This window comes from Cupressus sempervirens, chromosome 3 (genome assembly GCF_028749045.1).
Source record: "Cupressus sempervirens isolate cs-2001-9-10 chromosome 3, ASM2874904v1, whole genome shotgun sequence".
In the NCBI taxonomy this organism is placed as follows: Eukaryota; Viridiplantae; Streptophyta; class Pinopsida; order Cupressales; family Cupressaceae; genus Cupressus; species Cupressus sempervirens.
In genome coordinates this window covers 360,335,855-360,348,284 of record NC_143120.1, presented here as the reverse complement: position 1 = coordinate 360,348,284, position 12,430 = coordinate 360,335,855, and the positions used below count along the sequence as shown (strand labels likewise).

Sequence of the window (12,430 nt, the reverse complement as noted above, 5' to 3'; positions counted from 1 at the left end):
TTGTGACCAATATGGCTTCATTTGTAGAAGGAAAGACCCATAGTAAGTTATCACAATCCTCCTTGGTCTTCATCCATCAAATTTTTAATTGCAGCATTCCTACAAAATGATTCAAGTAGTTGACTTTATAGTCAAATGCACCATAATTCTAGTGATTTATCTTTAGCGGACCTTCAATGTAGATCAGCTACTGTCCTTGGGACAAAGACACACAAAAACTTTAAGTCGCAAACAACTTTACACAGCATCTTTCTGCAGCTTGCTGCAATGGAGACCATTGCCTCTCATGTAAGAGCAATCATTCCAAGAGGATTTGGGGCTTTGATCGGCCGATAGTGTAATGGTAGCATTTCCACCTGATAGTCTTGTTAAATGTGTATACCTGAGTTTGAATTGTACCTAGTGCCAAAACAACCCACAATTCTCAGGTAATTCAAAAATCCAGTGAACACCAGGTAAATGGGTCAAATTGTTGAAAAAATACAAGTAAATAAAAAATCATATTTTGTTCATATGCAATTCAAAAAAATAGTAAATTTTTTAATTCAACCAGCTGGTTTTTGTCTAGAGGGTTTTTGACGCTCTAGAGGGTGGGCATGGGAATAGATAAAGAAAATTCACAGTACTTCTATGTTTTAGGTATGATCTGGGCTTTTTCTTTTTTCTTTTTGTGTTTGATGGGTAGGCAATCCCCTACAAAATCTAGCTACTCTCAAGATGGGGACCTCAGGGAAATGGCCCACTTCTGTTCTCCCTCCACCACTTTCTATTAGGAGATGCTTTTGGGATCTCTCTCTCGAAGAGGGAACATTTGCAGGATGCACCTTTTTTTGGGACTACAAAGAGATATTGGGATTTCTCTAGACCCTTAGGAGACTTGTTTTCAACTTTTAAATGCTTGAGAAACTACCAGCTGTTCCCTACATCAAATAACTGAAAGATGACTTTTAAATGAAATAATCTAACATTTTTTAATATTAAGGAAACTAACCCTAACCATAATGGTATAGCCCCATCTTCATTGTAGTCACTCGCAAAAAGTAATTAAATAAGATCCTAACTTTACTTCAAATTAATAAAAAATTCCAGCAGCATTTAGAAAAGTTGCATGTTGTAACAAGCAGAGTGAGAAAGGCTAAGAAAAAGAGCTTTAAGATAGGAAAAGTGAGAGCAACAACAAGATTGAGAACATTAGCCTTCTTTGGTTAAGTGTGAAAATGGTGTTTGCATGGTTTCAAAGGCCCTTAATTTGCACTTACTGTTAGGGCCCCTGCTCATTGGCCTTAACCTCTACTGTGATAGGGAATGCTGGGTGGATTGCTCCATTATCTCACTGGGAATGCTGCCCATAGACCCCCTTCTCTGAACAATGTTGGGGAATCCACCCCCAGACCCTTGCCAGATGCTGTCATCCCGCAACCCCATGTAAACCCCCATGGTCTTGAGAATCTGTGGAACATATATTTTTCATGATTTACTTTATTCTCAAAATGTCTTCTCAAAGCAATGTTTTCATTTCTGTTTGTATGGAATATTGTATGCATAGTTTTGCATGGGCTTACAGTTATAGCAAAGGTTGAATAGGGTATAGCTGATATCCATATTCCTATTTACAAACTGGAAGTAGTGACACCCTTCATTGATGCACTGTTTTGGCACTCCAAAATCAAAACAAACGTTTGTGATTCTTCCGATTTTCTTTGTTCTGAGTTTTGTTGAAGGAAAACACTACATTTATAAGCTCCATTTGCATTTTGAGTACAAGTAATGTGAATCAAAGTATAAAAAAGCAGTGATCGTGGAAGCAAGCTATAAAAAACAAAAGCAAAACTGTGAAATTCTAATATATATATATATATATATATATATATATATATATATATAATGAAATACTCACCTGCTTACATAATTTTCTGTGATGGCAATAGAGTTGTTCAGATTAATAACTAATTACTACTATCCACTGGGCACAAAGGTTAGATCCCCAGACCTGTGAATGCATTCAGTTGGTCTCTTTTTCCAGTGCTTAGTCTCTCCATAGAAATTAATGAACTGCTGAATCATAAAACAGGTGACCCTACCTTAGCACCATGTGGGCTGTGGTGTACACCTGGAGGGGCAACATTAGGATGGAAAATAATCTATTTCTTAGAGTCCTTTATGAGTGCAATCCATGCAGAAGTACTTTCAAGGTCTACATGGAAGGAGGACCCTGATCTAGCTGGATTTATATCAGCGACACCTGCAATCAGGCCTCTCCTTCCCAAGCAATGAAAAAAAGATCCTCTGAAATTTGTCTTATAATTGATATCTGGAATTTTGTTTTCCTTTCCATGCACTACATTTGGCATGAAATAATTTTTACAGTTTCTTTTCCCTTGATTTTACGAGCATTTTAGCGTTTTTGGATCTGCTATATTTTGCCTGTTTTGAACTCATGTAATTGAATTCTGGCTATTCTTTATTAATGACACACAAACTCTGAGATTGTCTACCCTATTCTGCAATGAGTTCAAAAACAATAGCAAAATATAGGATTTAGAGAAACAAGTGATTGCATTTTTGGTGAATATGTAAACAAGTTGTGGCATACATCCGACTTCTTGGGTCTTGTACAAAACTTTAGCATAATCCAAGCTTGCCACTTACAATTCTGGCATGATGTTTTCTGTTTTGGTCAATCTAGTGTCGATTAGATTTTCATCCTATCACTCTTGCAATTACTTCCATTCATCAGACATTTGAATGTGTTGTCTTCCAAGCAAACCTGAACCCTAAGTCAAGTTGTGACAGTGTTCTTCTTCCATAATTTTAGTCATATTTATAATAAAATCCTCACGGACAAAATTATAACAGTCAAAATACAATTCTTGTGCTAAGATCTGGAGAACATTTGACAGAATGCTGTATGTAGTTGTATCAGATGTTGACAATGGTAACAAGTGAAGAAAGAATGGATCATAATCTGCATCAATTTAAGAATACTAAATATAGCAATAAAAGACCCTTCACTCATTCTCTTCATTAATTAAGTAGCAGGGCATAAGGTATACTTGTTTTTAAATGATTTTTTTGGGTATAACTAGATAAGATAGCTGAAGAGAACAAAATTAATATCACTTTTATAGTAGAAGATGGCATCAATGTTAACAATAGAATGTTGTTCAGTGTCAGACCATACAATGTCCCATTTACATCTCAAATTACCATCTTGCATTCTTTTGAAAATAGGTTAGTTGGGATTGATGAGGCTTATTAGAATAAGTGTAACAAGGAGTTGGACCTTTAGAACCTTATCAAGTGCATGAAGCAGTTTCAGGCAGTTATTTTATCTCTGAACCCAAAGATTTGTCTACTCATGTTTCCCCAAGGTATGCTTCTTAAGACATTTCTGTAATGTTGGGCTAAAGAGGAACTCTTAAATAATTGGGGTTGTAATGGAGATGGAGGCTTTGAATGATGTGACAGGTAAAATATTTCTTGTACAGGTTAGTTACTAACAATGCTTTGTAATGATTTTTTACCGATTTTCCTTGTCCCTGGATATGCTTACAAGGAAAGGGGTCCCATAGAAGGGTTTGGAAGATCTAAAAGAATCATTCAAAGAGTTGAAGGTGCATCTCATATGCTCAACAATTCTAGCATATCTAGATTGTGGGGCAAGGGGTTCCATGACCACATGGATGAATCCGACTAAGTAATGAAGAACTAAAAGAATCATTCAAAGAGTTGAAGGCTGTCATGTCCCTTTTTCAAATAATTAAAAATAATAATTTTTGCTAAGGCAGGAAGGCCCAAAAAGGTGAAGTTTTGGCAAAAGGGGTTAATCTTTGGAAACTGATGGACTAATAAATGAAAATTATTATTAAAATATATTTTATTAACCCCTCTTGGACGTGAGTTAGGGTTATGCCCTCTTTTAAGGGGTTTGGAGGCATTTTGGGCGCATTCAAGAACTTGATTTTTGCGCATTGCTTTGTTGTTCTTTAGAGGCTGCCAAACCTGTGGAGAAGGAGACTCAAGAACGGGAGTTTGCAGGTTTCCAGGAAGGCTAAGGACGGGAGTTTAAAGCCATTCCATGTGCATGCTCATGCAGAGTTTGCCTTTGTGCTGAACTGTGCAGATTTGTGGGTTTTCGGGTGTGTTTTTTGTAAGAGTTTGGTGATTCCGGTTGAGTATTTCATATCAATTTGGGTTGCTGCTGTATATCAGACATTAAGATGTTAAAATAGAGCTGAATTTATGTATTTGGTCATGATTATACTTCTGTGATAGATTATTAGTGTTTTTTGTGGTGTTTTCGGCTATTTTGTGTTGTTTTTGGGAGCCCGATGAGCATTCCGGTTGAGTATTTCATATCAGTTTGGGTTGCTGCTATATATCAGACATTTAGATGTTAAAATAGAGCTGAATATATGTATTTGGTCATGATTATACTTCTGTGATAGATTATTGGTGTTTCTGTGGTGTTTTCCGCTATTTTGTGTTGTTTTGGGAGCCCGTTGAGCATTGTTTTTGTCCTCTGTTTGAGAGCTGTTGTGTTAATGTTATACAGATCTGGAAATGTCATTTTGTAAGCTGTTATGCTGCTGAAATTTGTATAAAAATGTCCACTTTCAGATCTATTAATATATGTGAAGCTGTGAAATTTTTGGCGCTATTTTCGGCATACCCGATTTGGGGTGTATTGAGAAATTGGTGGATCTTTGTAATATTGGTTGTTTGATTTTAAAAATCTGATTAGAGGCTTGAAATATCATATAAAATCAGAGAAAGAGACATTTCAGTGGTATCAGAGCTATGATCTTGCTAGCCTGAGGGTTTGTAGAAATTGCATGCAACTAAGTGAAAGAGAAAAGAGATATTCACAGCGAGAAAAGAATAAAGAAATTTTGATCAAAGTTCCAATTGAAAGTAAAAGTACAAAATCCAAGAAAGGAAAAAGTATGGTTGATCCAGATGAGATGGCAAAGAAAATTTTCCAAGACATCGAAAATACTTAGAAGCAAACAGTGGATAGTTTGGCAGAAACTAGAAAGGTTTTGCGAATATTCACAGAAAAATTGCAAGGAGTTGCATCTATTAATGAGAAAGGGAGCACTTCAGAGGAGCCAAGAAATCTGAAACCCACACCCTCTAAATCAACAAAAACTATTTTTCTGCATGCAGATGAGCCACCAGTGCCAAATCCAGCTCTTAACCCCGTGGAAGAGGTTACAGGTAACTTGATTGCATTAAGAGCTACTTACAATGGCTTAGATGATGACTTTCGCAGTTCGGTTCCTTTTAGAGAATATGTGGATATGATGAACACTTTGATGCCCAAGAAAGAGTACAGGAGGGAGCATGACATAAGTGGAAGAGAGCTCAAAAATAAAATAAGCAAGTTTACGGCACCTGCTTTTGATGGAACAAATAAAATTTCAGCTAGAGCATGGCTACAAAAATTACAGACTTTCTTCACACTTAACCCCATGAAGGAAAGTGATGCTGTTCAATTTGCAAGTCTACACTTGGAAGATGCAGCCTATGATTGGTGGTATCATGGAATGACTACTCAAGGTCATGATCAGGTAATTACATTTGATGATTTCAGTCAAAGAGTGATAGATAGATTTGAACTCAAGAATGAAGAAGAGTATTTTAAAGAATTGTCAAAGTTGAAGCAAACCAAATCAGTTCATGAGTATATAGAAGAGTTTCAAAAAGTGACTGTTATGGTACCTGATATGAGTCAAAAGAGGATTGTTTATCTTTTTCTTGATGGTTTGGAAGATTCTGTTAAGGGTTTGGTTAAGGCTTTCTCACCCTCAACCTTACAGGAAGCTATCAAAAGAAGCTTGCAACTTGAAACTTGCATGCCTATGAGACCAGTCACTAATCAAAAGCCCCCAAATCTTTGGCAACATAAGGGAAATTTTCAGAAAAAGACTTTTCCAACACTATCACCAAAAGATGTGATAAATGTGGCAAAAAAGAAGGTAGATGAAGAGACTAGGAGTGAATTACGAAAGAAAAAGCTTTGTTTCACTTGTAGAGAACCATGGGTTCTAGGACACAGATGTTTGGGGAAATGTCAAGTGCACTATATTGAAGTTGCTTTAGAATCTGATTTAGATCAGCATGAGGAATTTCATAAAACTAAGGAGGAGGTAGAAGAAGAGAAAGAAAAAGAAATCAGCAAGGATGGCACTTTAGCAGCATTATCAGGAGTCCCAAGTTACCATCCCTTTCAAATTCGAGGGGTACTAGCAGGGCAAAGGTCGACAGTTCTTGATAGTGGGGCAACTCACAATTTTATTGATGAGGGATTTGTCATGAAAAGAGGGCTTAAAACAGAAGATTTTGAGGGATTCAATGTTACTGTAGTTGATGGATTCACTATGCCTTGCACACAGGTGGTGAAACAACTCAAGATGACCTTAGGAGATTATGAGTTATGTGATGACTTCTATGTTGTTGGCATTGGGGAGACAGATCTTGTATTGGGTGTTCAATGGTTGCACTCTATTGGAGGCTATTACATGAACCATCAGACTATGGAGTTTAAATTTCATTCCAATGGGAAAAAAGTCTTATTGAGAGGCTTATCAAATGGAGCACCTAAGGCGGTCTCTGCAAAGAAGATGGAGAGGACTTTTCGAAGAGGACAAGTAGCATGGGCAGCAGGAATCATAATCCATCCAACAAGCTCTTCAAAGAATCAAGGTAATTTCCATTTTGAAATTCAAAATATTTTTGATAAGCATAGTATAGTTTTCAATGACTTGCCTCCAGGATTACCACCAGAGAAAGGTTACTCCATCTATGATAAGGAAATGTTGGCAATCATGCATGCACTTCATAAGTTTAGACAATATTTGGTATGTGGGAGATTCATTGTAAAGACAGAGCATAATAGCCTCAGGTTCTTCTTGAACCAAAGGGATTTGAATGATTGTCAACAAAAATGGGTAAGCAAATTGCAAGCTTATGATTTTGATATTGAATACATGAAAGGAAAGAATAATGTGGTTGTTGATGCTCTCTCAAGAAAGCCCACTCTGTGTTTCGTAACATCTATCTCTACTGATTGGAAAGTCTCCATAATTTTAGAGTATGCTAAAGATTCCTTTGCCATCAAGATTTTGGATAAGTTAGTGGATGATAATAGGTACAAGGCTTCTGATGAATTGATTTATTACAAGAACAAGATCTTTTTAGTGCCAGGATCAAAAACTAAGGAGAGGATATTGAGGGCCTTTCATGACACACCTTTGGTTGGTCATCGGGGATACTTCAAGACATACAGGCAAATTCGAGAGCCGTTTTCATAGAAGGGTATGAAGGAGGATGTCCTTAAACACATTAAGGAATGTATGGTATGCCAACAAAATAAGAGTGAGCAAAATTTTCCTGCAGGGTTGTTGCAGCCATTTTCTATTCCTGAACAAAAATGGGAAAGTATTTCCATGGACTTCATCACTGGGTTGCCCAAGGTTCAAGGTAAGGATTGCATATATGTGGTGGTAGATAGACTAACTAAGTATGCACATTTCTTTCCTACCACATCTGATTTCAAGGCATCACAAGTGGTTGAATTCTTCTTCAAGGAAATTTTTAGATTACATGGCTTGCCTAGAAACATTGTCAGTGACTAGGACAGTAGATTCCTCAGCTCATTTTGGAAGGAGCTCTTTCATTTGGCAGGAATTGAACTCAATCCCAGTATTAGCCATCACCCTCAAACAGATGGACAAATAGAGATAGTTAGTAAATGGATAGAGGGATATTTGAGGAACTATGTTTCAAATTAACAACATGCTTGGGTGAAATGGTTGCACCTAGGGGAGTATTGTTGCAATACATCTCATCACATGTCTATTGGTATGTCTCCTTTTTGTGCTCTTTATGGTTATGATGCCCTTTCCTTTGTTGATCTAGTACTTTCAGATAACAGAGTACTCGTAGCAAGTGATTTCCTCAAGCAAAGCCAAGACATAATAAGGTCCCTCAAGGATAATCTACAACATGCACAGAACCAACAGAAGTTGTATGCTGATAGGAAAAAGATCGAAAGATCTTTTGAGGTAGGAGATTTGGTATTTGTCAGGTTGTAGCCATATAAGCAAAGCACCTTGAAGAGGAGTGGGGCAGAGAAACTCAAGCCAAGGTTCTATGGGCCTTATAAGATCACCAAGAAGGTAGGAGAGGTAGCTTATGAATTGGAGCTCCCACCAAACAGCAAAATACATAATGTTTTCCATGTATCTTGCCTGAAGAAGGTTCTAGGCGAGCAAACCATAGTATGTACAGAATTACCACCTCTTGATGATGAAGGGATATTAGTTTTGATCCCAGAAGAGATTTTGGATACAAGAGAGAAAAGATTGAGAAATAGGAGTATCATAGAGCATTTGGTCAAATGGAAAGGATTACCACTGGAGGATGCAACTTGGGAAGAAACACATATTCTTGAGCATTCCAACCTTCATTGCTTGAGGACAAGCAATATTTGGGAGGGGAGGACTTGTCATGTCCCCTTTTCAAATAATTAAAAATAATAATTTTTGCTAAGGCAGGAAGGTGCACAAAGGTGAAGTTTCGGCAAAAGGGGTTAATCTTTGGAAACCGATGGACTAATAAATAAAAATTATTATTAAAATATGTTTTATTAACCCCTCTTGGATGTGAGTTAGGGTTATGCGCTCTTTTAAGGGGTTTGGAGGCATTTTGGGCTCATTCCAGAACTTGATTTTTGCGCATTGCTTTGTTGTTCTTCAGAGGCTGCCAAATTTGTGGAAAAGGAGACCCAAGAACGAGAGTTTGCAGGTTTCTAAGAAGGCTAAGGACGGGAGTTTAAAGCCATTCCATGTGCATGCTCATGCAGAGTTTGCCTTTGAGCTGAACAGTGGAGATTTGTGGGTTTTGGGGTGTGTTTTTTGTAAGAGTTTGGTGATTCCAGTTGAATATTTCATATCAGTTTGGGTTGCTATTGTATATCAGACATTAAGATGTTAAAATAGAGCTGAATTTATGTATTTGGTCATGATTATACTTCTGTGATAGATTATTGGTGTTTCTGTGGTGTTTTCAGCTATTTTGTGTTGTTTCGAGAGCCCGTTGAGCATTGTTTTTGTCCTCCGTTTGGGAGCTGTTGTGTTAATGTTACACAGATCTGGAAATGTCATTTTGTAGGCTGTTATGCTACTGAAATTTCTATAAAAATGTCCACTTTCAGATCTATTAATAATATGTGAAGCTGTGAAGTTTTTGACACTATTTCCGGCATACTTGATTTGGGGTGTATTGAGAAATTGGTGGATCTTTGTAATATTGGTTGTTTGATTTTAAAAATCTGATTAGAGGCTTGAAATATCATATAAAATCAGAGAAAGGGACATTTCAAAGGCGTATCTCATCAGCTCAACAATTGTAGCATGTCTAGGCCTGGGTAAGGTTTCCATGCCCATGTGGATGGTATCCAACCAAGCAATGAAGAGAGAAAAGAGTCATTCAAAGAGTTGAAGTTGCATCTCATCATCTCAGCAATTGTAGCATATCTCGACTGGGGCAATAGTTCCATGCCATGTGGAAGGATCAAAGTAGGCAACTGGTTCTACCTTAGTACAATTAGGCACTCATGGTTTGGAACTTGGGTCACCTCATGATCTTTGCCAGTTCCTGTTGTCAAACATGGGAAAATTTTAATGTTACTTGTTAGCAACTCTATCTATTTAAGTACAGCCCATCACTGAAAGACAGATAACTGATAGGTTGTTTGATGTTGCCAAAGAATTATCAGACCTGGCAAGAGTCATATTGGGTTCAGAAGGCAGCAGGCTGCATGATGTCTTTTTTAACAATTTACATCTCTTTAAACTGGGTTGGAAAGCATTGGTTCACATCTATTTTTTTCTGTTACCTAATTCAGTACTTGTTCTAATTCATTGATAGATCTAGGCTTGCATTCTGTGCCTGAAAGTCTATAATGCTCTTTTCTCTGTATCTCATTTGAAAATTGTCTGAAGACGTGATGATACCTCTCTTTTTTGGATTTTCCTGATAATCAAAGTTGCTGTTTATTGTAAATCGATGTGTGTAAAAATTAATGGGTGTTTATGGCAAAATGAATCTGGCAGGCGCTGCAGGACTTTGGAGAGATAATTACACTGGCAGTTAGTGAGGCACAAAAAAGACGTGGCTTGCATGCGAGCACAGTTTTTCACCGCATTAATATTGAAGCGGCAAATGCTGATCCTTTTTGTGGTATATTGGGCCTTTAATTCTAGACTTTTAGTATGCATGGTATTTGAACATAGAAAAGTCTTTATACGACTTTGATAATAAATATTTGTTTTTATCTTTTAGGGTTGTATACTGGCACTTTTGGTCCGTACACTTCAGAAGTAATTCAGTTAAGGCGCCGTGTTGGTCAATGGCATGATGATAATGCAATTCCTAGTAAGGATTCGAAGTTTGAGTATTATGAATACGTGGAAGCTGTAAAGCTGACAGGGAACATGATTATACCAGCAGGACAGGTAAATTGCATTTACCAATCCTTGTTCATCAAATCATTGCCTTGTGGCAAAAAGTTTACTGCCATTCATGATCCTATTACACAGCTTGTATTCATAAAATATATTTAGATGCTAATAATGACGGAATTTTTATTTCCAGGTTACTTTCCGTGCAAAAATTGGGAAACAATATCTACTTCCTCACCGAGATATTTACCCTGAAGAGCTTGGAGTGGTATGATTCTGGGTTTCAATAAATTTGAACTGTTAGATCAATTTGACCACCACACCATTTTACTAAACTTGCAAGATTTAATTTATAAATGAAATTCAGATTGCAAGATACAAGGGTCAAGAGAGACGAGCACAGTCTGGATTTCGTAACCGTGAGTGGGCTGATGCAGAACTTTTGCTGCTTGATGGGAAGGTGAGTGAGTACATGATGTTTCCAAGAGTATGTTTTTGTCAAGACCAGTATGATTTAGTAAGACAGTATTGAATATCCTTTATGTTTTCAGGGGACTGGCTCTACTACCGGTCCACATCTTGGCTTTCTATTGTCTCTGCATGAATATCCAATACCAGTATGGTTCAAACGGTTAAGCCTTCCGGCAGAAGATGGGGGTGCAGATACTACCTGAAAAATGCAAGGTGTATTGGTTTTTGAGGTAATCATGTTTTCCCCAGATCTCTCTTCTAGTTCGTGAGTTTTTCAGATTTTTGATGTAAGTGCAAATCTTTCAATCTTAGATTTCCTATTGGGTAGCTGATCAGACTGAATTTCCTGGAACCTCAATGATATGACACGTGGCTCCTAGATCCGTGTTCATGGTGAATTGGGCTGTGCGTTTTGGTTGAAACTGAAGGGTTGCTGCCTGAACTTGTATGGAACTTAACGACTTGAGAAAGGATATTTAAACTGGAAGGTAAAGTTTGTAAACAAAATGCATGTGGACCAAAATGTGCTGTATGTGTTCAACTGTGTTATTTATGGATGCTCCCTTTGTAAGAATTGATACATACTGTTCACAATCCTTTCTATATATGTATTTTTTTTGTTGTAAACATGACAGTTTGCGGATTCAGACTTGCTCTCTTTGTTCTGGCTGTGTTTTTCACTATTCAAAACTGAAGGTCAAATGGAAGACGTAGGGTTTTCCTTGCATTGTGAAAGATGTAAATTACAAGGACTTTCACAGTGTATTTCACAGCTAAAAGGATGACAACCATTGGTGCACAGCACCATTATTGGTTTTGGTATTATAATTTGATTTTCATGGTGTAAATTGTTTTCCAACTTTTATTCTGATTGAATCAAACTTGATTGTTGTAAGGAAAGTTATAATTATGCTATCATAGCGAAGTAAATTTCAGCAGCTCACAGACATTCCAATTTAGCTGAGTAATAGTGTTACAACTATTCAATCCACATTTATATTTGTAGAGCTTATCCTTGAATAAGATTAGGTTATGTACTTCTTTTGGATGAAATTAGTATATAATAAAATCGAAAAATGGGTTAGAAGAGCTTTGAAATGATCAACTCCTGCTCATTAAATTTTTTGTTATGTTGTCTGTGTTACATTACCAAAAGTAAATAAAATTAGCTCATTATTGTTTTGACTTTGTTTAGTTAGAGCTACTCGGCATGATGATGAATCACACAGTGTGGTCTAAATTGTTGATGCATTCAAAAAATTTATACAGCATTTTTCCAGAATCACACTTATCCAAAATTTTGGACCTTCAAGCCTCAAAACTTCTTTTAGTTGACATTTATAAATCTGAATAATTCTAAAAGAGAGTTCCTAAATACGTCAGGTTTGTTGGTGAAAAATCATGGAGATTATACCTCATGTTATCAGCAACTATAGTTTTTCCTAATATAACTCACAACTTTCACACTATTGTTAACCTCTTGAAATGGA

General features: G+C 36.9%; 1 protein-coding gene across 2 annotated transcripts in view; it reads left to right on the top strand.

Annotated features, from left to right (window-relative positions):
• The window catches only part of LOC149566488 (protein EXECUTER 1, chloroplastic-like), an 84,571-nt gene extending 72,783 nt beyond the window's left edge, over positions 1 to 11,788 (top strand). The window contains exons 7-12 of one of the 2 annotated variants that reach the window (XM_089819807.1): positions 10,122 to 10,248; positions 10,351 to 10,523; positions 10,663 to 10,737; positions 10,837 to 10,929; positions 11,021 to 11,170; positions 11,253 to 11,788. In XM_089819807.1, the coding sequence (XP_089675933.1) occupies positions 10,122 to 10,248; positions 10,351 to 10,523; positions 10,663 to 10,737; positions 10,837 to 10,929; positions 11,021 to 11,143 (591 nt within the window). In that variant the 3' untranslated portion in view covers positions 11,144 to 11,170; positions 11,253 to 11,788. The remainder of the gene's footprint in view (positions 1 to 10,121; positions 10,249 to 10,350; positions 10,524 to 10,662; positions 10,738 to 10,836; positions 10,930 to 11,020; positions 11,171 to 11,252) is intronic. The other variant, XM_089819808.1, reaches the window with a different exon arrangement.
• Positions 11,789 to 12,430: the final 642 nt, after the last annotated feature.